Source organism: Podarcis cretensis (genome assembly GCF_951804945.1).
Source record: "Podarcis cretensis genome assembly, chromosome: 9".
In the NCBI taxonomy this organism is placed as follows: Eukaryota; Metazoa; Chordata; class Lepidosauria; order Squamata; family Lacertidae; genus Podarcis; species Podarcis cretensis.
Window position 1 is genome coordinate 62,374,303 of NC_137178.1, and position 15,231 is coordinate 62,389,533.

General features: G+C 42.5%; 1 protein-coding gene and 1 long non-coding RNA gene across 4 annotated transcripts in view; one reads left to right on the plus strand and one right to left on the minus strand.

Moving 5' to 3' along the window:
• Positions 1-15,231, plus strand: part of LOC307223650 — a 56,434-nt gene that overhangs the window by 34,201 nt on the left and 7,002 nt on the right. The window lies entirely within an intron of this gene.
• N4BP2 (NEDD4 binding protein 2) overlaps positions 7,651-15,231 on the minus strand; it is a 30,351-nt gene continuing 22,770 nt past the window's right edge. For both annotated transcript variants that reach the window (XM_079989590.1, XM_079989591.1), the window contains exons 17-18: positions 14,709-14,832; positions 7,651-12,072 (exon numbers count right to left, since the gene is read on the minus strand). In XM_079989590.1, coding sequence (XP_079845716.1) covers positions 12,027-12,072; positions 14,709-14,832 — 170 coding nt within the window. In that variant the 3' untranslated portion in view covers positions 7,651-12,026. The remainder of the gene's footprint in view (positions 12,073-14,708; positions 14,833-15,231) is intronic.

A 15,231-nucleotide genomic window follows, 5' to 3' on the forward strand; every position in this document is an offset into this window, starting at 1 on the left:
ACTATTTATACCTGGCCTATCTCATTGGGTTGCCCCAGCCACTCTGGGCAGCTTGCAAAATATACAAAAGCATCATAAAACAATAAAAAAAAAAATCTTCCCTATACAGGATTGCCTTCAGGCGGCTTGGGGGTCGGATAACTGCATACCCTCCAACATTTCTCCAATGAAAATAGGGATGTCCTAAGGAAAAGTGGGACATTCCAGGATCAAATCAGAAACCAGGACGGCTTCTCTAAATCAGGGACATCCCTGGAAAATAGGGACACTTGGAGGTTCTGGGTTTGTATATTTTTGGAAAAGATAGTAGAAATATTATATTCCGTATTGGTGTTTAGCTGATTTTGGACCCGATGGATGTGGGAAAGGCAGGTTGTTTCTGTGCAGCTCTGCACTTGGGGCAAAGGATTTGTAACTTACGATTCTCCACCTTTGGTCACTTCCTCATGACCGGTTATCAGAATGTGAAAGATTCTTATGAGATTGTTGGCTTTTCCCGAGACATGTAGGACCGACTTTTGCAGATATGCTTAACTCACTGTTAGAGCATGAGATTCTTAATCTCAGGGTTGTGGCTTCAAGTCCTGTGTTGGGTGAAAAAATTGTGCATTTCAGGGGCTTGAACTAGATTAATTAATTAATTAATAACAACCAGGCTCTTCACATGTGCAGATCTGCTGCTTCCGCTGACATAAAAATAACTGGAACAGCATGAATATCTAAGAGACCTCTACATTGCATCAGGGCAAAGCACAGGACACTAGTTTGTGTGTATATTTTGAAGACCTCCGGGTATGGGGCGGTATATAAATTCGGTAAATAATATTTTACCATATCAGAGCAGTACAGCTGTTATTGGTTGCTATTTTTCTATGTTGACGTGCAACAGAGAAGAACATCTGGCTCCAGGGAGAATAATTAACACTTAACGGATCAGATGTTGACAGCTTTTTAAGCCAGTCTGAGTCATAACATCTGCGAATTGCAGAAACCAATTATTTCGGTGAAGAATGCCGGTGAGGATAAACGCAGGTGTCAGTTCTGCAGTGAAAACCATTGAGCAGTGTTTGAACGGAAACAAAAGGTCAATTCATAACTGTACCACGAAATGTACAAATGCAACAAAGGGGATGGGGAACCTGTGATCTCCCAGATGTTTTTTGACTACAACACCCATCATCCCTGACCGTTGGCTCTGCTGGCTGGCAATGATGGGCGTTGTGAGTCCAACAACTTCTAGAGAGCCATAGGTTTCCCATCCCTGTTCTGCAAGTTGCAGGGGACATACGCACACCTTGAGCTCACGCACTTATCACAACCATGGGTAGAACCTTTGTCTGAAACAACAGTTATGTGCCTACAGCCAGAATCAGAATCCAAAATGACCTTAACAGATTGGAGAACTGGGCGTAAGCTAACAAAATGAATTTCAATAGGGACAAATGTAAGGTTCTGCACTTAGCCAAGAAGAACCAGGTGCAGAAATAAATATAGGATGGGAGACACCTGGCTTACTAGCAGTACATGTGAAACGGGTCTAGGGGTCTTGGTGGGCCACAAGCTTAACAGGAGGCCCCATTAGCTAAAGTGGTGCTTCAAGTTAAGAACAGTTTCAGGTTAAGAACGGACCTCCGGAACAAATTAAGTACTTAACCCGAGGTACCACTGTAGTGTCCAGATCAAGGGAAGTAATAGTACCACTTTATTCTGCCTTAGGGATGCGGGTGGCACTGTGGGTTAAACCACAGAGCCTAGGACTTGCTGATCAGAAGGTTGGTGGTTCGAATCCCTGTGACGGGGTGAGCTCCCGTTGCTCGGTCCCTGCTCCTGCCAACTGAGCAGTTCAAAAGCACGTCAAAGTGCAAGTAGATAAATAGGTACCGCTCCGGCGGGAAGGTAAACGGCGTTTCCGTGCGCTGCTCTGGTTCACCAGAAGTGGCTTAGTCATGCTGGCCACATGACCCAGAAGCTGTACCCCGGCTCCCTTGGCCAATAAAGCGAGATGAGCGCTGCAACCCCAGAGTCGGTCACGACTGGACCTAATGGTCAGGGGTCCCTTTACCTTTTTATTCTGCCTTAGACCACACTTTGAATACTGTGTCCAAATCTGGGTGCCACAATTTAAGAAGGACGTTGGCAAGCTGGAACGTGTGCAGAGGAGGGCAACCAAGATGAAAAGGTTCTGGAAACAAAGCCTTATGAGGAGCACTTGAAGGAGCTGGGTTTGCTTAGCCTGGAAAAGAGGAGACCAAGAGGAGATGTGATAGCCATCTTCAAATATCTTAAGGGCTGTCACATGGAAGTTGGAGCAAGCTTGTTTTCTTTGGCTCTGGAGGATAGGACTCGAACCAATGGCTTCAAGTTGCAAGAAAGGAGATTCCGACTAAACATTCGGAAAAACTTTCTGACAGTAAGAGCTGTTCAGCAGTGGAACAGACTCCCGCGAGAGATGGTGGACTCTCCTTCCCTGGAGGTTTTTAAGCAGAGGTTGGATGGCCATCTGTCATGGATGCTTTAGTAGAGATTCCTGCACTGCAGGGGGTTGGACTGGATGACCCTCGGGGTCCCTTCCAACTCTAAGATTCTATGATTCATTCTAGAGTGCACCTTGATCACTTTGATCATATAAGTAGGACATATACTGTGGTCTAAACCACTGGTCCTCTTTCTGTGGACTAACGCCGACTCCCTCGGCCTGAAAGCAAGATGAGCTCTGCAACCCCATAGTCGCCTTTGATTGGAATTAACCGTCCAGGGGTCCTTTACTTTTGACCTACTTACCTATGTTAATAAGTACTGGTGGATATATAATAATCTGTGCATAGAGAGAGGGTATGTACATGCCCCACCATTTTGTAAAATATAAAATATAGTGTATAGTGAAAGCTTGGAAATCATTCTCTCTCTCTCTCTCTCTCTCTCTATATATATATATTGTATCTTGTATGTACAGTGGTGCCCCGCAAGACGAATGCCTCGCAAGACGAAAAACCCACTAGATGAAAGGGTTTTCCATTTTTCAAGGCGCTTCGCAAGACGAATTTCCCTATGGGCTTGCTTTGCAAGACGAAAACGTCTTGCGAGTCTTGCGATTTTTTCCCCTTCCCCCCCTTTTTCTAAGCCGCTAATAGCGCTAAGCTGCTAATAGGGATGCTTCGCAAGACGAAAAAACCGCTAGACGAAGAGACTCGCGGAACGGATTATTTTCGTCTTACGAGGCACCACTGTATTGCATCTTATAAGGCATTATCTATCTATCTATCTATCTATCTATCTATCTATCTATCTATCATCTATCATCTATCTATCTCTATCATCTATCTTCTGTTTGGCAAACACTCGTAGCTGAGTAAGATTGTCTTCCATGAACACAATCTTAACAGTGAGTCTGTAAGTGACTGTGGAAGCCAATTCTGGATCCACACGTCCTTCCACAGTGGGGACATAAGTTTCTGGACAGGAGTTGATCATGGTGAGGGTTTGCCAAGCGTGCCTTCCTCTTAGCACATTTCTCCATCATACTTCCGACCATTATCAGGGTGAAAGAGTGGAGAATGTTTGAGGATCGGCAGAGTAGGAGACTTTCTATGTGATTGTAAAATTAGTGAAATGTATAAATTAGAAAAGTATAAATAAGGATTAATACATATATGTTTGGCAAATCAAGATGCAAATCAAGTTCCAAGACTCAAATAGCTTTCCCTGTTAGAAGTTATTTACTTGTGGTTAGTGCGCTGATCGTGCGCCTGCGACACGCTTGAGATGTTCCATGTCAATACAAGTTGAGGGATGGTTGATTTGCATCCCTCACTGATTTTATCTTCTCTGGCTATGGCTAAAAATGTAGCAGAAGACAGAAGTCACCCTAATTGCAAGAGCTTTTAACCATAAAGTCATAAGAGCAGCATTTGAACACAGGAGCTTGGTTGGATCAAACCAAAGAACCATCTGGCAACATGTCCTCTTTCCATTAGTGGTCAGCCAGGTGACTCTAGGAAGCCCTCAAAGACGACACAAATACAACTGCTCTCTCCCACCAATATATATTTGCAAGCATTTGCTATGCATTTGCTATGGCTTTGGTCCAGTATATCTGAAGGAGCATCTCCACCCCCCATTGTTCTACCCAGACACTGAGTTCCAGCGCCGAGGGCCTTCTGGCAGTTCCCTTACTGAGAGAAACCAAGTTACAGGGAACCAGGCAGAGGGCCTTCTCGGTAGTGGCACCCGCCCTGTGGAATGCCCTCCCACCAGATGTCAAAGAGATAAACAACTACCTGACTTTTAGAATACATCTGAAGGCAGCCCTGTTTAGGGAAGCTTTTAACGTTTGATGCATTACTGTATTTTAATATTTTGTTGGAAGCCGCCCAGCGTGGCTGGGGAAGCCACTTAAATTAAATTAATTAATAAATAAACTATTATTATTATTATTATTAGTAGTAGTAGTAGTAGTAGTAGTAAGCTTCAGTTAGCTGGTAGCTATTGAGAGACCTGTCCACATGCATTTATCTTATCTGTGAGATAAAATGTATTAAAATCTATTAAAACGATACAAATGGTTACAATGAAAACAGTAAAGCACCAGCCCTTTCATTAAAAGCAGTCGGTTCCCAAAGAAACCGAAGAACAGCAAGGAGAGACCCAGTATGGCTTTTCCAGGGAGGGAGTGGCAAAGTCTGGCAGCTGCCACTGAGAATGCCCCCTCTCAGACTGAAATTCCCAGGTGTCAAAAAAGGTTATTTATGTATGCCACTACGGCGACCCATATTTTGTTAGCCCCCAAAATGGAAAACGAGTGAGGTCCCAACCAAAGAAGAATGGCAACTTAAGTTGACAGAATATGCACAACTTGCAGACTTAACATATAGAATAAGAGAATAAGATTAGAAAACGTTTATTGAATATATGGGAAATAACTGTGTACCGATGAAAACACTGGCAGCATTAAGATAAATTCAACAGTGTAAACAAGTTTGGATGGATGCAGTAATGGAACACTGAATGGTATAGTTTTTGTAAAATATGCAGGGATTTATCGTGTGTAAAATGAACCATGGAAAGAGAAGGGAAGTCATTGATATCTTAAGGATGTAAAATGAGTGTTTTAAATTGTAAAACAGAAAATTGTATGATTACAGATTTTCAGATAGCTTGGACCTAAGCTATGTAGGGCTTTATAGGTCATGATCAGGCAACTGTGCCCAGAAACATACAGGTGAACAAACCAAACAAGAAAAAGCGGCAGTATGTGAAGATGCAAATAAAATTAGCTTGGAAATATTTCACCGGAGACCTTATTGCATCAGCACTGTGAGGAAGTGGAGCAATTTGGATTATCACCTTCCTGTCTCCTTCCTCTGAACGGTTACTTCTGTTTTCTTCTAAGTTCTCATGTTCTTTTACGCATTGACTGATAAGCAACTAATTAAGTCCCGCATTTGAGCAGTTTAAACGGAATCAAGCCGATGTGGGGAAAAGCTATTGAGTTCATCTTTGATGGAAGAACAGGAGACCAAATTATGGAGTTGTATTCCTTTAAAATCAATCTCGCCAAGAAACAGGGAGTTAACGTTAATACACAAATGGTCTATGACACCTTGTAAGCCATCAGATATCTCTTTCTCGTCGAGATACTGGTGGGGTTGCAGTGGAGACTTGCCTCCATCTTTGGTGGCAATATGGAAAGGCCCAAACTTTCTGGAAATCAGTAAAATTATAGGCAAAGACTTTTCCCCATCTCACCAGCAAGCTCTGCTTATTTTGAAGATGAAAACTATACCCTACACTGCAAAGAGTTAGTGTCATAACTACCAAAAGTGGCAAGAGCGATTATGGCTAGACATTAGTGAACGTACAAACTTGGTATACCAAAGCGTAGGAAATAACCCTTCTGGAAAAAATTAACTTACAAACTCCAAGTGGCTAGGGGACAAAGCAAGGACAATTTTGTATTGATATTGTACGATCTTACTGCTTTTGTTAATGAAACACACAATATAGCCCCCCCCAATTTTAAATGGAAATAGTTAATTTCCTAATTGAGCATACAAACCACATTTTACCTGCTTTCATTCTGTATCCCCGTGCTTTGAAAATACAATGCCTTTATGTACATATTTCTTAAGTTTCTTATTTAAAAGCAAATTAATATTCTGTTGCGGTCCTGACAGATTTTCCTCTTCCGCTCCTTCCTCCACTCCTTGATTTCTCAGATTTCTTGACAATGTTCTGTCGCTCTTTACTGTTTTGAATTGAAAACCGAATAAAAACGTCTTTTTTGAAAAACTAGCTAGCCTCCCTAACAACACGTGGATTCCAAAAATCACCTTTTCACCAGGGACAAGTCTCTGGGTCTGGCTGAATGTTCTTTAAAAGCTCCACGTTGAGCTGCTCATCTCCTGATTTTATATGTATGTATGTATGTATGTATGTATGTATGTATGTATGTATACACACACACACACACACACGCACACAGCACAATTGACGAGGGGGTATTTCTGAAAGGTGGCGCTTTGTCCTGGATCTTAGAAAAGTCAATCTAAAAATTGTGTTATTTTGCCATTTGGGGTAAAACAACTTTTGGGGTGTCCCAGTTTTGAAATATGGCAACCCTACCTAAGGGACGCAGGTGGCGCTGTGGGTAAAACCTCAGTGCCTAGGACTTGCCGATCGTATGGTCGGCGGTTCGAATCCCCGCGGCGGGGTGAGCTCCCATCGTTCGGTCCCGGCTCCTGCCCACCTAGCAGTTTGAAAGCACCCCTAAGTGCAAGTAGATAAATAGGTACCGCTTTATAGCGGGAAGGTAAACGGTGTTTCCGTGCACTGCGCTGGTGCTGGCTCGCCAGAGCAGCTTCGTCACACTGGCCACGTGACCCGGAAGTGTCCTCGGACAGCACTGGCTCCCGGCCTCTTAAGCGAGATGAGCACGCAACCCCAGAGTTGGTCACGACTAGCCCGTACGGGCAGGGGTACCTTTACCTTTACCTTACCTGAGGACGTTTGTGAGGTTAGAACAGGCTTTTTATACAGAATCCAAATCTCTTTCTGGTCTCCCCTCTCCCCCAATTTATTGTTCTTCACCAGTAACATCTGGTTATAAAGCAGGAGGGGAAAGCACTTGTTAGTTCTTGGAACAACCACCAGAAACTGAGAAGTGCTACTTCACTGATGGTTTTTCAGAGAAACTGTATACTAGTTCTCTCTTTGAGTGCTAAACCTGTTTCTGGGGTGTACCATTGCAGGTGAGATGGGCATCGTATGGCAACTTCTCTATTTAAAACTCACAATTGATGTAGAAAACTTGCACGCCAAGGAGATCACTAATTTAGAACCCTTTCCCTCAACTTCAAGTTTACTGTGTGGAGGGTTGTTTATTTTTGGTACGGTGACACATCGACCCCACAATTTTTTTCCACCACTTACAATCTGAGCTAGCGTAGCCCAGACCCAGGTTTAGTATCTCAGTTAAGAACCAGGCGTCTCTCTCTGAAAATCAGGTTGTTCCACAGTTTACGAAGACAGGTTATTTGTGTGTTAAGGTTATATCTCATTAATTTCCTTAAATGGGAGTGGGGAGCTCCCACGCCAAACTTCAGTTTCATTTTAGCTCAAACACCTGATGACGAAGAATTCTTAAAACGAATGTGTATTTATTAAACTGGATTTTATTTGAAATTATTCACGTAAGAAATTTTATGTGCTAACAACCAAACATTACAAAAAAAGATAGGAAACCAGAAGAGCTTTATACACCTAAAAAAAAATGAACAGTAAAGAAATCTACTTACATACTGGCCATATTTTTGTGACACAATACTGGATTTTTCATTGTACGTTTTTATTATAGTAGAGTAGTATAATCCCGGTCAGTAGTTGAGAGTTGAACTTTTTCTCCCCTTTTGAAAAGAGCAAGATTTTCCCCATGTAAACATTTCCCACCATCCTCACACACAAGTTTACATGGGAAAATGTTTGTCATCTCACATATGACTCACAGCAGTTTACACAATTGTCATGGCCAGGAAAGAGTGCTGCTGGGATCACAGGAAGGGCATCTTTGCGATCACCTGTTTCGCATGTTCATCCTTGCAAAATGTAGTAAAGACATGTATGTGAATATATAGCATGTGTGCTAGCCTTTAATGTTTCACCACAGCAAGCTGAAGTTTACGTAAAGTCCATATAGTTAAGGGATGTTACATTCTTTTTCAAGAAATGAAGAAAGGATAACTAATGTTTTGAAACCTGAACTGCACATACAAGCTTAATATCAGTTATAATCAAAATATCTATCTGTTGAAAATATTTGACACTGGGAAGGCTATCATTTCCATAGGCACTTTCACAGAAACCACTGCCCTGAGTAAATTTAAATCTCTTTTCAATAAAACATTTAGAGTACAATTTTTGCAGCCTAAGCAATGACCCTGATTGATATAAGCATATGTTCATGACATCTTTTTGGAGGCTAATTTAAGACGTTAATAATAAAAAAATGGGTACCCAGAAATTATAATTCTTCCTCATCTTAAGACATTTGACTTTTTAAGAAATTAAGCATGGTAAAAATACCAAAACAAAGAAAACAATTATGAACGTTGTACTGAGCCATTGAAAAGAACACATTTCCCTTAGGTATCCTTACAGGTATTTTCAGGTTTAGTCTTAATTTCTTCAGTTGTATTTTTTCCCCTAAGAAAATATAGAAGTTATTCAGAGTTATTCTTAAATAATCTACTAAAGTGTAGAAGGGAACGGGAGGCTATAATCCAGCAGCCACTTCTACTTGGCAGGTTCTATCGAAAGGAGTGAAATTTTTACAATGTCACAATGGCTTGGATCCAAAGTTCCTGCGAGAAGAACTCCGTTCATGAAAAGAGGACAAAAATAGATCAGCATCTGAAAAGATAAATCTGCCATCGCATTAAGAGAAACTACCTTGGGGCCGTTCACATAATGGTTATCCTAATATGGGTAGCTCTTCCAAGTGTGTCGTTACCCCTTCTTGTGTGATCAACACTATGCATCTGCTCAGGCTAGTTGGACATGGAGTGAAGATCCCAGAGTCAATAGTGGTTTCCCCATGATTTGTACATGAAGCAAAACATGCATGCATGTCCTTGCCATACAGACATATCTGTACAATGGTAATGGTGAAGCATCCCTTATTTGCATTAGGTTCCTGAATAAGTATTTTGATGAACACACCCATTCTGGTACACAGGAAGTGAAAAGTCTGAAAAAGCCAATTATTTCAATGGGAGAAGCAGTAGTAGTTTCTTTGGCTATAGGGCAGCCCACATAAAAAGGGGAGGGGGAATCTAGCCACCAAGCAACTCACATATTTAAAAGTGCTTGATTTATAAAAACAGAAGAAAAGTTTTGTTTTTCTCCCATAATGACATACACCCCTAAGCAAAAAACAAAAACAAAACACAGTTTGGATTTCTATACCAGGCACTCCTTCCAACATCTTTTTCTCCAGAGTCAAAAGCTATATTTTCTAAAACTGATTAAGCTTAGATATCACTATAGTAGGAAATTTTGAAGCTCTGATCTAGGTGGTAAGTCCTGTAAAAAACATACTAAGGACTGGATGAGTTTCCTTTCTCCCTGCAATGTGCAGGAATCTGTTCCCACTCAAAGATCTCTTTTGAAAGGATCATAGTTAACTGCAGGCTGCAACTTTTCAATAGTTGCACATGCACTAAAATGTCCCAATTTAACTGGTGTCCATAACATATGTGTGCAAATTCTGTTGCATTATATGTCAAAGAAACTGGCTGCTTCAAAATTCTACTGAAATGTCACCTTTAAGATATGAAGGGTTGAGCCAATGTTATTTTCTCCACTGATGGAAGGCACTTACGAGGCTTCCATCAGTGGCGTGGAGAGGGAGGCAATTTCCATATATTCTTCCTCCCCCATATAGACTATTGTGCCCTTCCAATCTGCTCCAGAGGCTAGGGAGAACCTTCAGATCAGCACAGGAGATGGCACTGCAGGAGGGAAGGGGGAAACTGGCAAAATTTGCCGCCTCCCTCCTTCCACTGATGGAAGCTTCTGATAGAAGTCCCCATCAGTGGAAGGACACAATTGGTTGTAACTTGAAATATTTCACACTCACCTATTTACACAACGGCTCACATGTAATCCTCAATTGTTTTAAAAGCTTCATAATTATAAAACAATTTTAAAGAGCACTTGCATGTCCACGCTGAAAGACATGTATACATTATTTGCATATTCTTGAAAATAAATGTCACCTATCAGTTTTCAAAATATTTCTATATGTATTAATTTGTTTGGATACAGAGGCACTGAATATCATGGGAGATGTCATTCAATTTGCAACTAGGATCATCCAGTTTTGATATTAAAATATGTTTAAAAAATACCTTGAGTTGCTTGCTGATTCTCAGCCATGAATTAACATTTAAAAATCCACACAAAATATACTATCAATAATGAGGATACGTTTTCAAATGAAACTGCATCCCTGTAAGAGCGATATGCATGCACACATTGCTGTACTTCCTGATCTGAAGGAAACCATGTATGTTTTAACAGCAGCAGTAGGAATATGAGAATGTCAGTAGATGTAGCTCCCTCCATCTGTACTGCAATGGTAGTAGCTGCCATTGATAAATGCTTTATCCAGTATTGTCCAGTATTGTCGTTAATGGCATATAGTCTTGCTCAAAGCTGGCAAACCCTTACACGGCGTCAGTTTGCTGGTGTCTTCTCTAATAGACCATATGTAATTTTTATACAGACAGGATGGAGTCTATGAAGATTCCTTACATTTTCTCCCACCACAAAGAATATGGAAATGCCAACCCTGATCCAGCAACTTTAGTCACACGTTCAGGAGTTACAATGCACAAAAAGAGCAGGTACCCTTGTACATTTCAATTCACACAGCAGCTCTCTGTACATATTCTCGTTGCACTCATGAGCCAGTGCACTTAATATTTTAAGCGAAAATGGAAGAATTTTTCCATCAGCACAAGAGCAGGGGAAGACCCGCTGCATTAGCGGGCTTTGTTATGCTGGCTCCCACTAGCACAAACATAAAGCTGAATTCAGCTCTTTATACGTTACAAAAACTGGGACTTCTAAAATTTTGTTGATTCTGGTGGCAACTGTATAAATGAAAGAGGAAATGGCTCCTCATTACTTACATAATGGTCAAGACCTTTAGGTACCCATGTCCTTTCCCAAAAAAGCTCAACCATCTCATCAGGCAGTATTGTCAACACTTTCCATATATGAAGAGAGTTGAAGAGTTGGGACAATCTGAGCAGATAACTCACTGAGGTATGAGGCGTTGCATTTCACTTAAGTCCAGGGAAATGTTAACACCTAACATTTCCTCTTCTCCCCAAGGAACATAAATAATTATTAGCTCTTATTACTTCAACCCACTGCATCATTTTCTCCCCCAAAAACTTTTAATTATTTCAAAGCATCTTAGCTCCAAGTCTTAAAAACATGTAAGCCTAATGTTGACAGAGCAGAGGTAGTCAATATGATACCCTCCAAATGTGGATTACAACTTCCATCGGCCCCAACCACCATGGCCAGTTGCCAGGAATGATGGGGAATGTAGTCCAAAATATCTGAAGGGTACTATGTCGGCTTCCCCGCTTATACAGAACAAGGTAAGTTTTTTAAGAAGATAATGCTTGAGATATTTGTGGATGTTCTTTAAATCTGAGAAGGACAGAGTGTTTCAAAATGGAGCCTTCCCTTTGAAAGTCCATTTCTTGTACAGAAGTTCTCTTCACATGGACTCCTTTTATAGCAAGAGACCAAAAAACTATTTCCCTTAAAAAGAAAAAAAAATTCATTCAATTTTGGCGAGGAAAACATGCTGACAAAAAACACACCTGCTAAAAACATTAAAATATTTCCAGTAAAATATTGTTATTTAAAAGTAGCACAGGAACGGCATTATATTTTGAAGTTGTTTGTATGTCAGTTATAGCAGCCTTTCCAATCCTCTTGGTGACATCCTTTTACTTCAGCATGACTTTCAAGCAGCCTGGCTTTATTTCTGTGAACCTGTGAATCAGGATAATATTGTAAGCAACCATTTAAGGTTTGATTCAAACTGCAAGGGGTAGGAAAACAGACTTTAGCACTGTTCCACAAATGCTTGCATAAGAATCCGCACAGTGGTATACAGCATTTCTCATGCTCGTTTGTGTAAGGGCTTGTGCAGGTGGAAAGGTTTTTTAATCTCTCATACAATGCTCTAACATTACACAGCATTACATGACACTTTCACCATACAGAAGGGCAAGTTTGAAATTAAACCATCCTTTTGGCCGGATGAAAGAAACTACCGTATTTTTCGCTCTATAAGGCGCACTTTTTCCCCTCCAAAAATTAAGGGGAAATGTGTGTGTGCGTCTTATGGAGTGAATGCTGGCTCCTTGGCTTCAGCAATAGCAACACAAATCCTCCGAAGCACAGAGGGAGCGCTCCCTCCGCACTCCGGAGGCTTCGCATTGCTTTCACTGAAGCCTGGAGTGTGCACTGATCCCTCTCGCTCTCCAGGCTTCAGGGATAGCCGCCTGAAGCTGGAGGCTTCGCTGGAGAAGCGCTGCACAGTCTTCCCTCTCTGCGTAGTGCCCCTTCAGCGAAGCGGGAGGAGAAATGGAAGGGGCTCCATTTCTTCTAGTTCTGCTGGATCTCTCAGCGGCGTTTGATACCATCGACCATGACATCCTTCTGGACCGTCTTGAGGGGCTGGGAGCTGGGGGCACTGTCATACAGTGGTTCCGCTCCTTCCTCCTGGGCCGTGTTCAGAAAGTGGTGGTGGGGGATGAGTGTTCAGACCCCTGGGCTCTCACTTGTGGGGTGCCTCAGGGTTCTGTCCTCTCCCCCATGCTTTTCAACATCTACATGCAGCCGCTGGGAGGGATCATCAGGAGGTTTGGGCTGGGTGTTCATCAGTATGCAGATGATACCCAGCTCTACCTCTCTTTTAAATCAGAACCAGTGAAGGCGGTAAAGGTCCTGTGTGAGTGTCTGGAAGCGGTTGGAGGATGGATGGCGGCTAACAGATTGAGGTTGAATCCTGACAAGACAGAAGTACTGTTTTTGGGGGACAGGAGGCGGGCAGGTGTGGAGGATTCCCTGGTCCTGAATGGGGTAACTGTGCCCCTGAAGGACCAGGTGCGCAGCCTGGGAGTCATTTTGGACTCACAGCTGTCCATGGAGGCACAGGTCAAATCTGTATCCAGGGCAGCTGTTTACCAGCTCCATCTGGTACGTAGGCTGAGACCCTACCTGCCCACGGACTGTCTCGCCAGAGTGGTACATGCTCTGGTTATCTCCCGCTTGGACTACTGCAATGCGCTCTACGTGGGGCTACCTTTGAAGGTGACCCGGAAACTACAACTAATCCAGAATGCGGCAGCTAGACTGGTGACTGGGAGCGGCCGCCGAGACCATATAACACCGGTCTTGAAAGACCTACATTGGCTCCCAGTACGTTTCCGAGCACAATTCAAAGTGTTGGTGCTGACCTTTAAAGCCCTAAACGGCCTTGGTCCAGTATATCTGAAGGAGCGTCTCCTCCCCCATCGGTCTGCCCGGACACTGAGGTCCAGCTCTGAGGGCCTTCTGGCGGTTCCCTCACTGCGAGAGGCCAAGTTGCAGGGAACCAGGCAGAGGGCCTTCTCGGTGGTGGCGCCCGCCCTGTGGAATGCCCTCCCATCGGATGTCAAGGCGATGGACAACTACCTGACATTCAGAAAACATCTGAAGGCAGCCCTGTTCAGGGAAGTTTTTAATATGTGACATTTTAGTGGATTTTTCATCTCTGTTGGAAGCCGCCCAGAGTGGCTGGGGAAACCCAGCCAGATGGGCGGGGTACAAATAATAAATTATTATTATTATTATATTATTCTTCTGCCGCTTCGCTGAAGGGGTGCTGCGCAGAGAGGGAGAGATTTTTTTTTTCTTGTTCTCCCCTCTAAAACAAGGTGCGTCCTATGGTCTGGTGCGTCCTATAGAGTGAAGAATACAGTAACTTAAGAAATAATAAGCCTAATAAAGAGGTGTTGCCTCAAATAAGCTTGCTCTCTGTGCCCAAAGATGCTTTGGAGCTTGTTAACTGAGAAGCAGCCTCCACCATCGTGTCACATAACAAACCACTGATGGGAATTTAAAAATCAGATTGGGGTACAGCATGTGGAAGAGAGGTTCACCGTTCACAGAAGAAAAAATCCCACTGGCATTGACCAGGTGAGGTGTTGAAAAGACAGAAACATGGCAGAGCACAAGGTGGGGTGTATTTGGGCTAGACCAGAGAGCTAAGGGAGCAAAAACAACTCATTTTCTATTATTCCTGAATTCTCTCACAGCTCCAGCCTTCCACTCTTGACTTCACCCATTACCCTTTCACTAGATTTAAATGTAACTCAATCTCAAATCTCCTTCCTCACTTGATTCCGTGTTTACCACCATAGGAAAATAAAAAGAAAACCATCATTAGCAGCCAGGACTGTCATTAGGAATGACCTAGGATCCTAGATACAAGCTTCCCGCTGCACTCTGCAGACCTGGCAATAAGCCTGCCTGAGGAGCTTAGCCCAGGGTGTCTACTACGCTTTCTAGTGAAATAACCACCAGTTTTTAATTGGTTAAATGCAGATCGCAAGTTGTCAGTAACGGTAGGTTCAGCTCACCTGAACTTGTGGCTTGTGAGGTATTTCATAACTGCTGGTTTGATGCGAGCAACTCCTCCCTGGCTATGGTTTCCCTTTCCTGTGATCACGTAGAGATATGGCTTACCACCAGCCAGGTTGCATTCTGTTACACAAGAATAAGAATGGTCACAATATTCTCTCTTTATGAATTCCACATTCAACAGATTTAAAAAATTCTTTTAGAATATATCTAAAATCTTTCAATATGGTAAATTTTGAAATACAAAGTAGTATTAGACTACAGGTCCGTCTAGCCAAGTACTGTCTACTGTGATTGGTAGCAGCTTGCTGGTATCTGTATCAGTACTGCTACTCAAGAACCTTTTAACTAGATGCCAGGAATTTAACCTTAGTAGTGCTATGTGGGAACCAGGCCGAGGGCCTTCTCAGTGGTGGCACCCGCCCAGTGGAACACCCTCCCATCAGATGTCAAGGAAATAAACAACTATCTAACTTTTAGAAGACATCTGAAGGCAACCCTGTTTAAGGAAATTTTTAATGT